The 14239-nt window shown below is 34.0% G+C and overlaps 1 protein-coding gene, 1 long non-coding RNA gene and 1 pseudogene across 5 annotated transcripts; all 3 read right to left on the bottom strand.

The window, feature by feature from the left end:
* Positions 1 to 1164: 1164 nt before the first annotated feature.
* LOC130463902 (uncharacterized) lies at positions 1165 to 6658 on the bottom strand. 4 transcript variants are annotated; one of them, XR_008924123.1, is made up of 5 exons: positions 6308 to 6647; positions 5512 to 5638; positions 5053 to 5170; positions 4058 to 4220; positions 1165 to 1420 (listed from the first exon to the last, which is right to left on the bottom strand). It is a non-coding gene; the product is annotated as an uncharacterized lncRNA (long non-coding RNA). The 4 variants fall into 4 exon arrangements; XR_008924120.1 differs by having other exon boundaries at positions 5053 to 5638; positions 6308 to 6658; XR_008924121.1 differs by lacking the exon at positions 5512 to 5638 and having other exon boundaries at positions 6308 to 6638.
* Positions 6659 to 10677: 4019 nt separating this feature from the next.
* Positions 10678 to 12145, bottom strand: LOC130463292 (protein DETOXIFICATION 45, chloroplastic-like; annotated as a pseudogene).
* A 29-nt stretch (positions 12146 to 12174) lies between these two features.
* LOC130463291 (uncharacterized) lies at positions 12175 to 14007 on the bottom strand. Its single transcript, XM_056832381.1, has 5 exons — positions 13879 to 14007; positions 13680 to 13730; positions 12898 to 13024; positions 12671 to 12799; positions 12175 to 12414 (listed from the first exon to the last, which is right to left on the bottom strand). Exons 1-5 carry the CDS (start codon positions 14005 to 14007, stop codon positions 12371 to 12373), a joined length of 480 nt encoding a protein of 159 aa, XP_056688359.1. The 3' UTR covers positions 12175 to 12370.
* Between the last annotated feature and the right edge of the window lie 232 nt (positions 14008 to 14239).

The following is a 14239-nucleotide window of genomic DNA, read 5'->3' as shown; positions in this document are numbered from 1 at the left end:
GGTAAATAGCCTTAGCCGTTATCACGGTAGCAGTAATATCTTGGTAATTCCTGTGTTTTAAGTCGGAAAATGTTTTATAAAAAGCAAGGAATTATTAGGGTGTTACAAAGTGGTATTTGCAGAGCTCTAGTTTGAGAGCTGCTTTGCATTAATTAATAGTGCAAAGTGGTAAATCCTTAAACTACGATTGCGGAACTTTAGGATTTTTCGAAAATTATATTCCTAAAGTCAAAATGTTGTTTTTGAGTACTCAAAATTTTGAAAAGCCAAATACCAATTATTTCAAGTATTTAAAAGTTATTTTAATTATTCGAGTTTTATTAAATTCGAATTATTTTTTTTATTTCCGACATATTTTCGGATTTTTCAAAAAAAAAATAAAAAAAATTAATTTTATTTTCGGATTTTTCCTAATTTAATTTTTTTTTTCCCGAATTATTTATTTATTTATTCCTTTTGAGTGTTTTTGAAAATAATCGAGTTAATTAATTAAATTATTCGATTGCTTATTTTAAATTTTCGATTTTAATTTTAATAATTTCGTGTATATTTGAAGTTATTTATTTAAATTAATTTCGAAAATTTTTATTTACTCTAAGTGAGGAAAGGGTAGATTAAGAATGGCATATTTAGACTAAGTATGCATTTAAGTTAAGTGTGCATTTTAAATCAAGTGTTTATATGATTATGCCTTGATTATGTGATCTTTTCTTTAAAGTTTGATCATGTCTTGTTTTGCTTTATGTGATTAATTGCATCACGATTCATCACTAGAGGAAAAAACATCAAAAGTTGCCCTTAAAATAGGCTTATAAGTTGCCAATTGCAAGGGCAACATATGGGGGGGCCACTTTTGTGAAATTATCAAAGGTTGCCCTTAACAAGGGCAACTTATAATATTATAAGTTGCCCTTGTTTGCAACAAGGGCAACTTATGTGAAACTTATAAGTTGCCCTTGTCGCATACAAGGGCAACTTATAAGCTTCACATAAGTTGCTCTTGTTCGAAACAAGGGCAACTTATAAGCTTCACATAAGTTGCTCTTGTTGCAAACAAGGGCAACTTTTGAGTTTTTTTTTTTTTTTCAAAAAAAAAAAAAATCTGCAATATAATTCCTGATATTTTGCAATATAAAATTCTGCATTATAATTTATAGAATACTGTTTCACCAAACATCATCTTGACATTCCTCAAAAATAATATAAATTTCAAATTCGCAATAATAATTCTGAATTAATTCAAATGTAATTAATTAAATCGATAAATAACAAAATAATGTACGAGTCACGGATAACTACAAGCCTGCTCTAATTATTACACTGAGGGTAATTCACAATCGTTGAAGTAAGTAGCCCACTTGTCTTGAACTTCATCCAACTCCTCTTTGGTGAAGGGCCCCTCCCTTGGAGTTGTGAAAACCTTTAAAAGAACAACGTACATGCAAACCAATAAATTAAATTAAGTTTCATATGTGAAAACAGAAATTATATTGGTCGCGAAAACAACTTTCTGAGTGTACTAAGATTCATTTCAAGTTCTTTATGCACATCTAAGGCTCACTTACCTCGATATAGATCATATTTGGCCAAAAATGGCATTTTCAATCCCAAATATCAAAAAATGAACCTAAGTACACTTTCTAAATCTTTTCCATGATTTATATGATTAGTTATATCTTTATAAGACTCATTTCAAGTTCATTATGCACGCTTATGGGTCATTTGGGTCGATATAGGTCATTTATGGCCAAAAATGGCATTTTCGATCCCAACTACCAACAAACGAACCTATTTCCATATTCTAAACATTTTTCATGATTAATATGATTACATATATGTTTATGAAACTCATTTCAAGTTCGTTATGCACGCCTATGGGTCATTGGGGTCGATATAGGTCATTTATGGCCAAAAATGGCATTTTCGATCCCAACTACCAACAAACGAACTTATATCCACATTCTAAACCTTTTTCATGATTTATATGATTATTTATATATTTATGAAACTCATTTCAAGTTCGTTATGCACGCTTATGGGTCATTTGGGTCGCTATAGGTTATTTACGGCCAAAAATGGCATTTTCGATCCCAACTACCAACAAATGAACCTATTTCCATATTCTAACCCTTATTCATGATTCATATGATTAGTTATATGTTTAAGAAACTCATTTCAAGTTCGTTATGCACGCCTAAGGGTCATTTGGGTCGATATAGGTCATTTATGGCAAAAAATGGCATTTTTGATCCCAACTACCAACAAATGAACCTATTTCCATATTTTAAACGTTTTTCATGATTCGTATGATTAGTTATATGATTCTAACACTCATTTCATGTTCTTTATGAACATCTATGGGTCATTTGGGTCGATATAGGTCATTTATGGCCAAAAATGGCATTTTCGATCCCAATTACCAACAAACGAACTTATATCCACATTCTAAACCTTTTTCATAATTTATATGATTAGTTATATATTTATGAAACTCATTTCAAGTTCGTTATGCACGCTTATGGGTCATTTGGGTCGCTATAGGTTATTTACGGCTAAAAATGGCATTTTCGATCCCAACTACCAACAAATGAACCTATTTCCATATTCTAACCCTTTTTCATGATTCATATGATTAGTTATATGTTTAAGAAACTCATTTCAAGTTCTTTATGCACATCTAAGGCTCCTTTGGGAACGATAAAACGTGTAAAGGGTTAATAATTCCTATGACATATAACGATCAAACGAGCCTTAAATGTGCATAAATTGACCAAAGTATATGAGAATGAGGATTGGCAACCTAATACTAAGTATTTTAAACATGTAAAGGGTTAATAATTCCTATTTTGGTTCATTAATTGAGAGTTGGGAGCGAAAACGGCTATTTTAGTCAAAATATGACATCTAGGGATCGAACGAGCCTTAAATGTGCATAAATTGACCAAAGTAAATGAAAATAAGGATTGACAACCTATTACTAAGTATTTTAAACATGTAAAGGATTAATAATTCCTATTTTGATTCATTAGTAGAGAGTTGGGAGTGAAAACTGCTTTTTTAGTCAAAATATGACATGGAAGGATTGAAATAGCCTTAAATGTGCATAAATTGACCAAACTAGATGAGAGTGGGGATTGACAACCTAATACTAAGTATTTTAAACATGTAAAGGGTTAAGAATTCCTATTTTGGTTCATTAGTTGAGAGTTGGAAGCGAAATTGGTTGTTTTAGTTAAAATATGACATATAACGATCACACGAGCCTTAAATGTGCATAAATTGACCAAAGTAGATGAGAATGAGGATTGGAAACCTAATACTAAGTGTATTTTACATGCAAAGGGTTTATAATTTCTATTTTGGTTCATTAGTTGAGAGTTGGGAGCGAAAACGACTATTTTAGCCAAAATATGACATATATCGATCAAACGAGCCTTAAATGTGCATAAATTGACCAAAGTAGATGAGAATGAGGATTGGTAACCTAATACTACGTGTATTAAACATGCACATGGTTTAGAATTCCTATTTGGTTCATTAGTTGAGAGTTGGGAGTGAAAACGGCTATTTTAGTCAAAATATGATATATAACGATTAAACGAGCCCTAAATGTGCATAAATTGACCAAAGTAGATGAGAATGAGGATTGGAAACCTAATACTAAGTGTATTTTACATGCAAAGGGTTTAGAATGTCTATTTTGGTTCATTAGTTGAGAGTTGGGAGCGAAAACGACTATTCTAGTCAAAATATGACATATATCGATCAAACGAGCCTTAAATGTGCATAAATTGACTAAAGTATATGAGATTGAGTATAAGAAACCCAAAACTAAGTATATTGAACAATACATAGGTCTTAGAATGGATCAATGTGATTCAACCTCAACTAGATGGCCTTGAGTTTGATATTTTAGTCGTAACAAACATATCACTCTATTTATTTTTATTTATATAGAAGAGAGACAGAAAAAGAGATAAATGACGCTTGTTTAATCTCATGCCACTACAAATTAGATTAGGACCATTCTAAGAAAGCATTTTCCAGCTATGCGTACCTGACAAATTGACTAGATCAGTCAAACTCAACCTTTAGCGCCAAAAATCTGGGCATATCATCCATTTTGAAGCTTGTGTCTATGATATTAGGCCTGACGTCTGATATTGCAGAAACATTCCATCTCGCCTATTAGTCGGCATCCGAATATGCTGCCCTCCACCCTATTATCAGAATTTACACTTTACAAAATGTAAATGACTAAGAAAAAGTGTATGTGTGTGTGTATACGCGCACAAGAGATAGAATGGTGGGTTAATAATACATAAATTGATAGGGAGAGAGTCTGGCATGCAGTCAGAATGAAACTTCTACGATCAGCCAACTAGTCTCATAAATATGAAACTCGGCTGGGACGACCAAGCACCAAATGATATTGACTACAGAATTTTATCCAATAGATGCTTCTATTAAAAGATGAATCATAGTATTCATTCTTATGGAAAACAAAGTATTTGTGGCAATAAGTGGCAAGAATAATGGGATTAATGTGTGAAAAATGCCAAATTGATGAAACAAGAAATCAAAACTCCTTAACTGATAGCATTTTCTGATTAAACCAGAGAAGAATCAAACATTAAAACTATCAGAAACTGCATCATAGACTACGAGACTGAAGTTTATCTTTGTTTACCATCAGTAAAAATAGCACTACCAAATAATTTCACCATTCAGTCTCTTTCTCAAACCTCTAAACAGTATCTAAGCCGTGACACGGCAGTTTTCAAACCTTCCTTAGCTCATGGTTAATGAGGTTTAACTACCTTCAAGTTTATCAAAAACAGTCAAAAACTGGCTGCTGCTACTTTAATTTGAGTGATAATTGAACTTGTATAAGGTTGACAGAAATATAATACATACAGCAAAGAATACTTTGAATTAAGTTAGCTAGCTTGTTCAAGTAGACAAAGTTATTATAATGTGATTAACATACATATAAACATAACAGGGGACAAAAAAAAAACAGCAACTGCTACACAGAAAACTAGCCCTAACCTTATCATGAACTTGAAGTACTAGCAGAAGTACTTGATCCCCAGACTAGCAGAAGTACTGGATCCCCAGATCGTCTTCATATTTGTCATTGTAAATGATATTTGCCTGGTTTTACAACCTACCAACAGTAAAACCAGATGAAAGCAGGCAAGTAAATGAAAGCAGGCAAGAAGAATATCACTAAGAAGAATAGAGGCCCAAGTAAATGAAAGCAGGCAAGAAGAATATCACTAAGAAGAATAGAGGCCCAAGTAAATGAAAGCGGGCAAGAAGAATATTTGTCATTGTAAAGAATATCATAGTCCCAATTCGAATGTGCTCTTCTCTATTCAGTACATTACATTTACTTGTTTGAATATTTCACTTATACTAATACACTATTATACTCAACCGAATAGCACACAGATTCACTTCTTATTTCTTAAGACGTGTGAAAATTTTACGAGGTTCTTAACTTACAACAGTAATCAGGGAAACACTGATCCAAGTGGGTTTAGAATGTATGCCAATTCATATGGGGCCTTTTATTTTTGCAATGTCCTTGCAGCCAAACCACACAATCCGATTTCTCTAGGTTTGCATATTTCTGTCACGTCAAAAAAAACATTAATGATAAGCTTTCAAATACTCCATACAAGCTAGCCTCACACACAGAGTCCAATTATTTTTCCCCGGCCAAAAAGAGCACAGAATTTTACTTAATTATTTATTTATTGAATCTGTGAGCAAATTACAAAACACATTCTTTTAATAAACCACAGTTAGATCAAACTCAGTATCAGTTTCAGTGTAAAAGGAAGGCATTATCAGTATTAAAGATAAAAGGAAGGCATTATCAGTATCAGCACCTTAGATCAAACTAAAGGATAATAATCTTCATCATCCAAATCAATGAACAAAGAGAATAGAGCATACAGTCACATATACAAGCCTTCCTATAAACCAATTATCTAGCAATAAAGAAACGTCTGATCACCCTGTATGAACTCTCTAGAAGAGAAAGTAGAAAGAAAATTAAAATGTGAAAATCGTCAATTTGTTTCAAGTCACAAGGAAAAACAAACTCATACATGAATGATGCATCTTTGTTGTTAAACAAATAAATTTTTCGAGTAGTCTGGTCAAGGGAAGGTGGCTTAGCCTCAGCCTCAGCCTCATCCACGGGTTTTCCGGCCAAAGTATGCTCCTTCCACAATTAAAATCCCCAAATAGAAATTAATTAAATCAATTAAGAGATGAAGTTTGAGTAATTTACCAGATAGATGATGAAGCATCAATCGTTGGAACCAGAAGCCACCGACAACGGCGGCGACGTGGCGGAGAAGAACAACACACCCGACAATAAAGAGGAAGGAGAAGAAGAAAGCAGCGACCCCAACTGCAGTCACGACAGGTCGGTGTGGGAGCGGTGGTCACAGCGCGGCGGCGCTGAAGAGAAGAGAGGAGAGGAGATCGAGTGAAGTGAGTGAAATTCAGTTTCAGTGATGTAAGGAGGGAGCAGCTGGGAGGAGGGTTAGTGTGAAATGTTTCATTTAGGCTGCGCTTTTCCAAAATGGAGGGAAGGTTTTTTTGTTTTAACTTTTTTTTTTCTTTTTAATCATCAAAGGTGGCACTTGTAATATAAGGGCAACTTTTGATGAGCCACCTATATGGATTTTTCCTCTAGTGCATGATTAAGCATGTACTTGTGCATTGAATCTTTATGGCTCAACGAACTTACTTTGTTTTTGGAACACTTTAGTAAGACTTTGTAGTTGCTAATTTTCAGGATTTAAGATGTTGATTTCAAAGTACGCTAACCTAGGAAACCTAGAGAAGCTAGACTGTGAAACCCCACACATTTATGTGAAGAAGATCGAGTTTGCTTGTAATTATTTTGCTACAGTGCAGAATTGAACCTGCCCGAACTAAGGAAGAAAGATGTTATATATGGCAGAGATGGTTATTCAATGCTTACCTTCTAGGAACCCATACATAGAGCTTAAGAATCGATTTCGTGATATGCACATGGAAAATGGTATTCCTAACTATTACAAGTATGGTACTCCAGATGGTAGATGGAGATATGATTTGGAGATTATGACCACGATTATAGAGCTTGCGGAGGAATGTTTTGATGATGGTAAAACAGTGGAAAACATCAACCTTACAGGATTAGATAATGAGACAGAAACCCAGATGGATGAGGATAGTGATGATGATGTTGTTGAGATTGAGAACCCTAATCCTATCATTCCTGAGCCTACTATTGAGATCTCCAGTGACACAGAAATTGAGCCAGAGACTAACACTGATGAAGTAAACAGTGAGCTACAACAGAATGATGAGGATATGGAGTATGAGTCTGAGTTAGAGGAAGACTTTGATGACTTTGAAGGCCATGAGCACTCTTCACCAGTTTGTGAAGGAGGTTGGATAGTAGAGTAGCATTTTAAAGACTTTTCTAATGTAATAGCTAGTGCTTAAATTTTAGTGAAGTAAAAGAGTAGTAAACTACTATTTATGGTTTTAGTAGTTCAGTTTTGTGGTTTTTTTTTCGAATAAAGTACGATTCAAATGATGTATTATTCTTCCCATTGAAGTAATAAAGTTTAAGATTCTTTCTTTTATCTCTAATTCAAAGTTTATGTTCTCTTTGAGCGATTATCGCAAAATAATTTCATGTGTTTCTTCAATGAAATTGTACTTGCAAGGTCACTAGTAGAAAAAACCCTTATTGCAGCGGGCTTTTAGACCCCTGTTGCAGCGTACATCGTATGCTGCAACTGGGGGGCCTGCAACAAGTCTGAACTTGTTGCAGCGTACAATGTTCGCTGCAAAAAGTGATTTGTTGCAGCGGGCTTTTAGATGTACGCTGCAACAAGTGCCAAAAAATTGGCAAAATTTTGGACTTGTTGCAGCGGGCTTTTAGATGTACGCTGCAACAAGTGCCAAAAAATTGGCAAAATTTTGGACTTGTTGCAGCGTACATATATATGTATGCTGCAAAAGACTCAACTTTTTGCAGCGTACATTTATTTGTACGCTGCAACAAGTCTGAATTACTCAATTTTTTGCAGCGTACATTTATTTGTACGCTGCAACAAGTCTGAATTTTTGCGAAATTTTTTTCCCTTGTTGCAGCGTACAACATATATGTACGCTGCAAAAAAGCACTTTTGGCGGGAAAATTCTAATTTTGTTTAGGGATACCTAGAGTGTCTTGCACCAAATATAGAAACCTGTCAAAACAATAATAGAATAACGCAACCTGTATAACAAATATAAAAACAACAACTGGAGTTTTGTATACTATATATCCCAAAACCAAAGTGCACATATTACATTTAAATATATGTTCCAATTTCAACATAAACATACATTTTAATATAAAATTTATTCTATAACAACTAAACCAACTCGATCAAGCGCGCTAAAGCCAATAATAAATACTTGTTGGTAAAAAACTTAGCCCATTGCTCACGAACCACATCAAATTCCTCGCATAAGGCGCAATCCTCGGAGTGTAGACCTTTACAAAAACAGAAATTTAAATTAAACATTAGATTAAATACAAATTAAATATCACATTTTAACATTCAAGAAACTAATGACAATGTCCTAATATTCTAAAATGAGTCCTTAGGTTCTTTAGTTCAAAGTTGGGAGCGAAAATGTCATTTTAGCCTAAATATGACCTATAACGACCCAATGAGCCTATAGGTGCATAAATAGATTGGAACGAGTCTTAGATCGTTAAAATTATGCATATTAAACATGTAATAAGTTTTAAATGAGTCCTTAGGTTCTTTATTTTAAAGTTGGGAGCGAAAATGCCTTATTTTAGCCTAGATATGACCTATAACGATCAAACAAGCATTAAATGGGTATAAGTAGATTAGAATAAGTTCTAGAAACTCAAAACTAAGCTTATTAATCATATAATAATTTAAAAATGATTCCTTAGGTTCTTAAGTTCAAAGTTGGGAGCGAAAATGTCATTTTAGCCTAAATATGACCTAAAACGACACAATGAGCCTTAAATATGCATAAATGGATTGGAACGAGTCTTATAAAGTTAAAATTATGCATATTAAACATGTATTAAGTTTAAAATGCGTGCTTAGGTTCTTTATTTTAAAGTTAGGAGCGAAAATGCCTCATTTTAGCCTAAATATGACCTATAACTATCAAACAAGCATTAAATGTGCATAAACAGATTAGAATAAGTCTTAGAAACTTAAACTAAGCATATTTATCATATAATAAGTTTAAAATGAGTCATTAGGTTCTTAAGTTCAAAGTTGGGAGGGAAAATGTCATTTTAGCCTAAATATGACCGATAACGACACAATGAGCCTTAAATGTGCATAAATGGATTGGAATAAGTCCTAGAAAGTTAAAACTAGAATATAAAACATTTAGTAGGTTTAAAATGAGTCCTTAGGTTCTTTAGTTCATAGTTGGGAGCGAAAATGTCATTTTAGCCTAAATATGACCTACAACGACCTAATGAGCCTTAAAGGTGCATAAATAGATTGGAACGAGTCTTATAAAGTTAAAATTATGCATATTAAACATGTATTAAGTTTAAAATGAGTGCTTAGTTTCTTTATTTTAAAGTTAGGAGCGAAAATGCCTCATTTTAGCCTAAATATGACCTATAACTATCAAACAAGCATTAAATGTGCATAAACAGATTAGAATAAGTCTTAGAAACTTAAACTAAGCATATTTATCATATAATAAGTTTAAAATGAGTCATTAGGTTCTTAAGTTCAAAGTTGGGAGCGAAAATGTCATTTTAGCCTAAATATGACCTATAACGACACAATGAGCCTTAAATGTGCATAAATGAATTGGAATAAGTCCTAGAAAGTTAAAACTAGAATATAAAACATTTAGTAGGTTTAAAATGAGTCCTTAGGTTCTTTAGTTCATAGTTGGGAGCGAAAATGTCATTTTAGCCTAAATATGACCTATAACGACACAATGAGCCTTAAAGGTGCATAAATAGATTGGAACGAGTCTTATAAAGTTAAAATTATGCATATTAAACATGTATTAAGTTTAAAATGAGTGCTTAGGTTCTTTATTTTAAAGTTAGGAGCGAAAATGCCTCATTTTAGCCTAAATATGACCTATAACTATCAAACAAGCATTAAATGGGTATAAGAAGATTAGAATAAGTCTTAGAAACTTAAAACTAAGCATATTTATCATATAATAAGTTTAAAATGAGTCATTAGGTTCTTAAGTTCAAAGTTGGGAGCGGAAATGTCATTTTAGCCTAAATATGACCTATAACGACACAATGAGCCTTAAATGTGCATAAATGGATTGAAATGAGTCCTAGAAAGTTAAAAATAAGCATACAAAACATTTAGTAAGTTTAAAATGAGTCCTTAGGTTCTTTGGTTCATAGTTGGGAGCGAAAATGTCATTAGCCTAAATATGACCTATATTGACACAATGAGCCTTAAATGTGCATAAATGGATTGGAATGAGTCCTAGAAAGTTAAAAATAAGCATATAAAACATTTAGTAAGTTTAAAATGAGTCCTTAGGTTCTTTGGTTCATAGTTGGGAGCGAAAATGATTCATTTTAGCCTTAATATGACCTATAACGACCCAATAAGCCTTAAATGTGAATAAATAGATTGAAATGAGTCTTAGAAAGTTAAAACTAAGCATATTAATCATGTAAAGGGTTTAAAATGAGTCTTTAGGTTCTTTAGTTCAAGGTTAGGAGCGAAAATGTCTCATTTTAGCTTAAATATGACCTATAACGACCAAACAAGTCTCAAATGTGCATAATAGATAGGATTGAGTCTTGAAAAGTTAAAAATAATCATATGAATCATGTAATAAGTTTGAAATTAGTTTTTAAGTTCGTTAGATCAAAGTTGGGAGCGAAAATGTCATTTTAGCCTAAATATGACCTATAACGGCCAAAGAAGTCATGAATGTGCATAAATAGATTGGATTAAGTCTTGTAAAGTTAAAACTAATCATATAAAACATTTAATATGTTTAAAATGAGTCCTAAGGTTCTTTATTTCATATTTGGGAGCAAAAAAGCCTCATTTTAGCCTAATATGACCTATAACGACCAAACAAGCCTTAAATTTGCATAAGTAGATTGGAATGAGTGTTAGAAAGTTAAAACTATTCATATTAAACATGTAATAAGTGTAATACTCTGAGAAAATATGTAGCTTTTCCTATTTGGTTTATTGTTCACAAATCAGGATCTTTGGACAACAACAAATGCTTATTAATCCAAGAAGCTTTTCCTATTTGGTTAAAACCCACACATTATTCACAATCTTCAACTTTTGTGATAATCATAAATCATAATGGACAAGCACTGTAGAATAGAGGTAGTCTAGATGCCTGAAAAACCTATAGCCTGGATATCGAACCTCCTAGTTAGATGAAAGCTCATACCTGACCAGATGCGGCCAATCCATCAAAGAGAGACAGCCAACCACACTTGCATACAGATTTGATGAGCAGCCATAGCTAGAGGACCTTGACAAGCAGCCATCGAGGTCCCAATCGTCATAGTTATCAAAACAGCCACAGTTCTTCCAATCAGAAATCCACCTGGAAAAAAGGTAAACATAAGGAAACAGACGGCAATCCAAACATGTACGAGTAACACTTTAAGTAGGTACAAACAATGGCCACTTAAGCAGACTAATTTAAGAAGTTTGTAATGGTGATTATTAAGTAGAAGGTTATTAAAATCAATGTGTTGGATAAAGAATCAAAAACAGAAAATAACCATAAACATTTCTCTGACACTCACCAGATTTTAAATAGACCCCAAACTTCAGATCTCCAAATTTTGGAGGTAATAATATTACTCTCTTGCTAAGAAACCAAATCATCAAGAAGCTACCTATGTATCTGGAGCACAAACAAGCAGCATGATTACCAATATAGTTAAAAGAAAGCCGACTAACAGACTTCAGGAAGAAAGTGCATACTGAGACACAACAGTGGCAGTGGCTGCTCCAGTGACACCCATCTGAAAATAATTTATGAAAAGCGGGAACAGAAAAACAGCTGCAAGATTGGCAACACCTGCATGCAGATCATCAATCATAAAAAGTCAAAAAGAAGGAAATTAAGAAATAGAGACTAAAAATAAACAGAAATAAATTATAACAATTAAAATAGAGTAACCAGGGGATAAAAAAAAAAAAGTACAAATGCAATGCTGAGGCTTGAAAACATGCCTAGACAGAATACAGGGGTTTTTGTGTCCTTAAATCCCCTTAGCACACCCTGAAGAGCCAGAGAAAGTACAACAGCGGGGGCACCAAGAGCTCTAAGCGACAGAAACTTCTCTGCTTGTACTCGCATAGGAGAATCCTGCAAGGCAATTGCAGTTGAACATTAAATAACGCCAGTATGCAATACGTAATCAATGTACTAAGAATAAATTTGATCATGACCAGCAGGGATAACAAAGGGCTCGTTGGTCAACTTCACGAGTTTCACTACTGAATTCGTCATGGAAACAAAATCTCAATAACCATTTAACTATTTAGAATACATGATAATCAAGTAATACAATAGTTCAATGGCAAAGATTATGACCAGAATGACAACATTCAGAATATTTTACCTGAAGAAGACTTTGCTAAATCTTCAGCTACGAAAGAAGTAGCAACACTAAGAAGTGGTATGTTGAATAGCTTTGAAATGATATTAAAGATAGACATAGAAACACCAGCGGATGCCAGCTGTACAGGACCTGCACACATAATGAAAACAAAGTGAGATCATTGACACACACAAAATAAGAGAAAACAAAGTTTTTTTTAAATTCAAAATAAAGAATAAGATTTCAACCTAAACTGCCAATATAAGCTGTCTCCATCAGCTGAGCCATAGGATCAATGGCCTGGCTAGCTATTGCCGGTAAAGAAAGCATTATAAGCTCCCGTTTGACATTTGGAGGAGGCAACTGGTTGAGGGGCTGAAATACAGACTCACTGCGAAGTCATTAAAAATAAACTAACATAAAAGGGACATGCTTAAAACTTAAAGATTCAAATCAACAGTAGTTTCAACATAATCATTATCGCAGAGAAGTATTTTTACCAACGTATATTTTTGAGATGCGTGGCTCAAATAGTTGTAATGTGGTATCACCAAAAGATCAAGTAACACAAAAAATAAGAATAAGAATAATTTATATTATCAAACCCTAAAAATACGAAATTAGGGGAAAATCAAGAATTGACTGAAAGCAAACCCTAAAAATACGAAATTAGGGAAAAACAAATACAAAAAGTTAGAAAACTATACCTCCTCAATTTCGAAGGCGGCTGAGTTCGAAGGCTGAGGTCGAAGGCCAGATGCTTGGAGAGAAAGAGTCGAGCAAATTTTCACAAAAACCAAGACGAATTGTCACCCAATTTCAACAATTACTTGCAAAAAACCCAAAAAAACCACGAATTAGAGAAAACTTAGAACAAAAAAGGGGGGATTCAGAAAAAAGCGTCGAAATGGGAGTTACCTGGGGAAGAAACCGCGGCGAGAAAACGGGGGAGAATTCACGAAAAGGACCTCAGAATTGGGGGAAGTCTGGCTTATCTGGGTATAAGCAAAGAGAAAGAGAGAGAGCATACCACAGCTGTAGCATCGTGCAAGACAGAAGTAATTGTCCATTCACCATTTTTCTAAATCAAAAAGAAACCCAAAAAGGGAAATCGTCAGAAATGCAAGAAATTTCTGAGAGACAAATCATCGAACAGTTTATGTGCATAGAAAAAGGCAGAGAAAAACAATAAAACAATAAAAAATTAACAAGGGTCAAAGAGAATATACAGAATCGGAGTCGAGGAGAGAGAGACAACGGGGGCAGCGAGGGGTGCCGAGGCCAGGATTAATGGTAGGATCATGGTGATACACATTTCCAGTTCGAAGCTTCTCCTCGTACACTTCTCGGGTTCCCATTTTTTACGTCTCCCCTTTCAAATTTCTTGAAGCGAAAGATAAGATGTAAAATTGAGTGTGGTGGAGTGAAGGAACTGCGGGGATGACGATGGGAGGGGGTAGGGCAGCGACAGAATTCAAGGTGGTGGTTCAGGCGGAGAAAGAAGGGATTTAGGAGAGAGAAAGAGAGCAGATGAAGAAGAAGAAGAATGAGGAGGTGAGAGAGTACGCAGGGAAAGCTGAGGGAAGAAGA

This window comes from Spinacia oleracea, chromosome 6, assembly GCF_020520425.1.
Source record: "Spinacia oleracea cultivar Varoflay chromosome 6, BTI_SOV_V1, whole genome shotgun sequence".
NCBI classification, from domain to species: Eukaryota; Viridiplantae; Streptophyta; class Magnoliopsida; order Caryophyllales; family Amaranthaceae; genus Spinacia; species Spinacia oleracea.
The sequence above is the reverse complement of the archived record's forward strand: the minus strand, read 5'-3'. Positions and strand labels throughout refer to the sequence as shown.

What these genes read in the sequence shown, in the direction of transcription:
- LOC130463291 (XM_056832381.1), bottom strand. Translation starts at nt 14,007, where the DNA reads ATGGGAACCCGAGAAGTGTACGAGGAGAAGCTTCGAACTGGAAATGTG. An exon ending in CTCTCCTCGACTCCGATTCT is followed by an intron (nt 13,731 to 13,878) that starts GTATATTCTCTT and finishes TTTTTGATTTAG; the next exon opens with AAAAATGGTGAATGGACAAT. An exon ending in TGCACGATGCTACAGCTGTG is followed by an intron (nt 13,025 to 13,679) that starts GTATGCTCTCTC and finishes TCTGTATTTCAG; the next exon opens with CCCCTCAACCAGTTGCCTCC.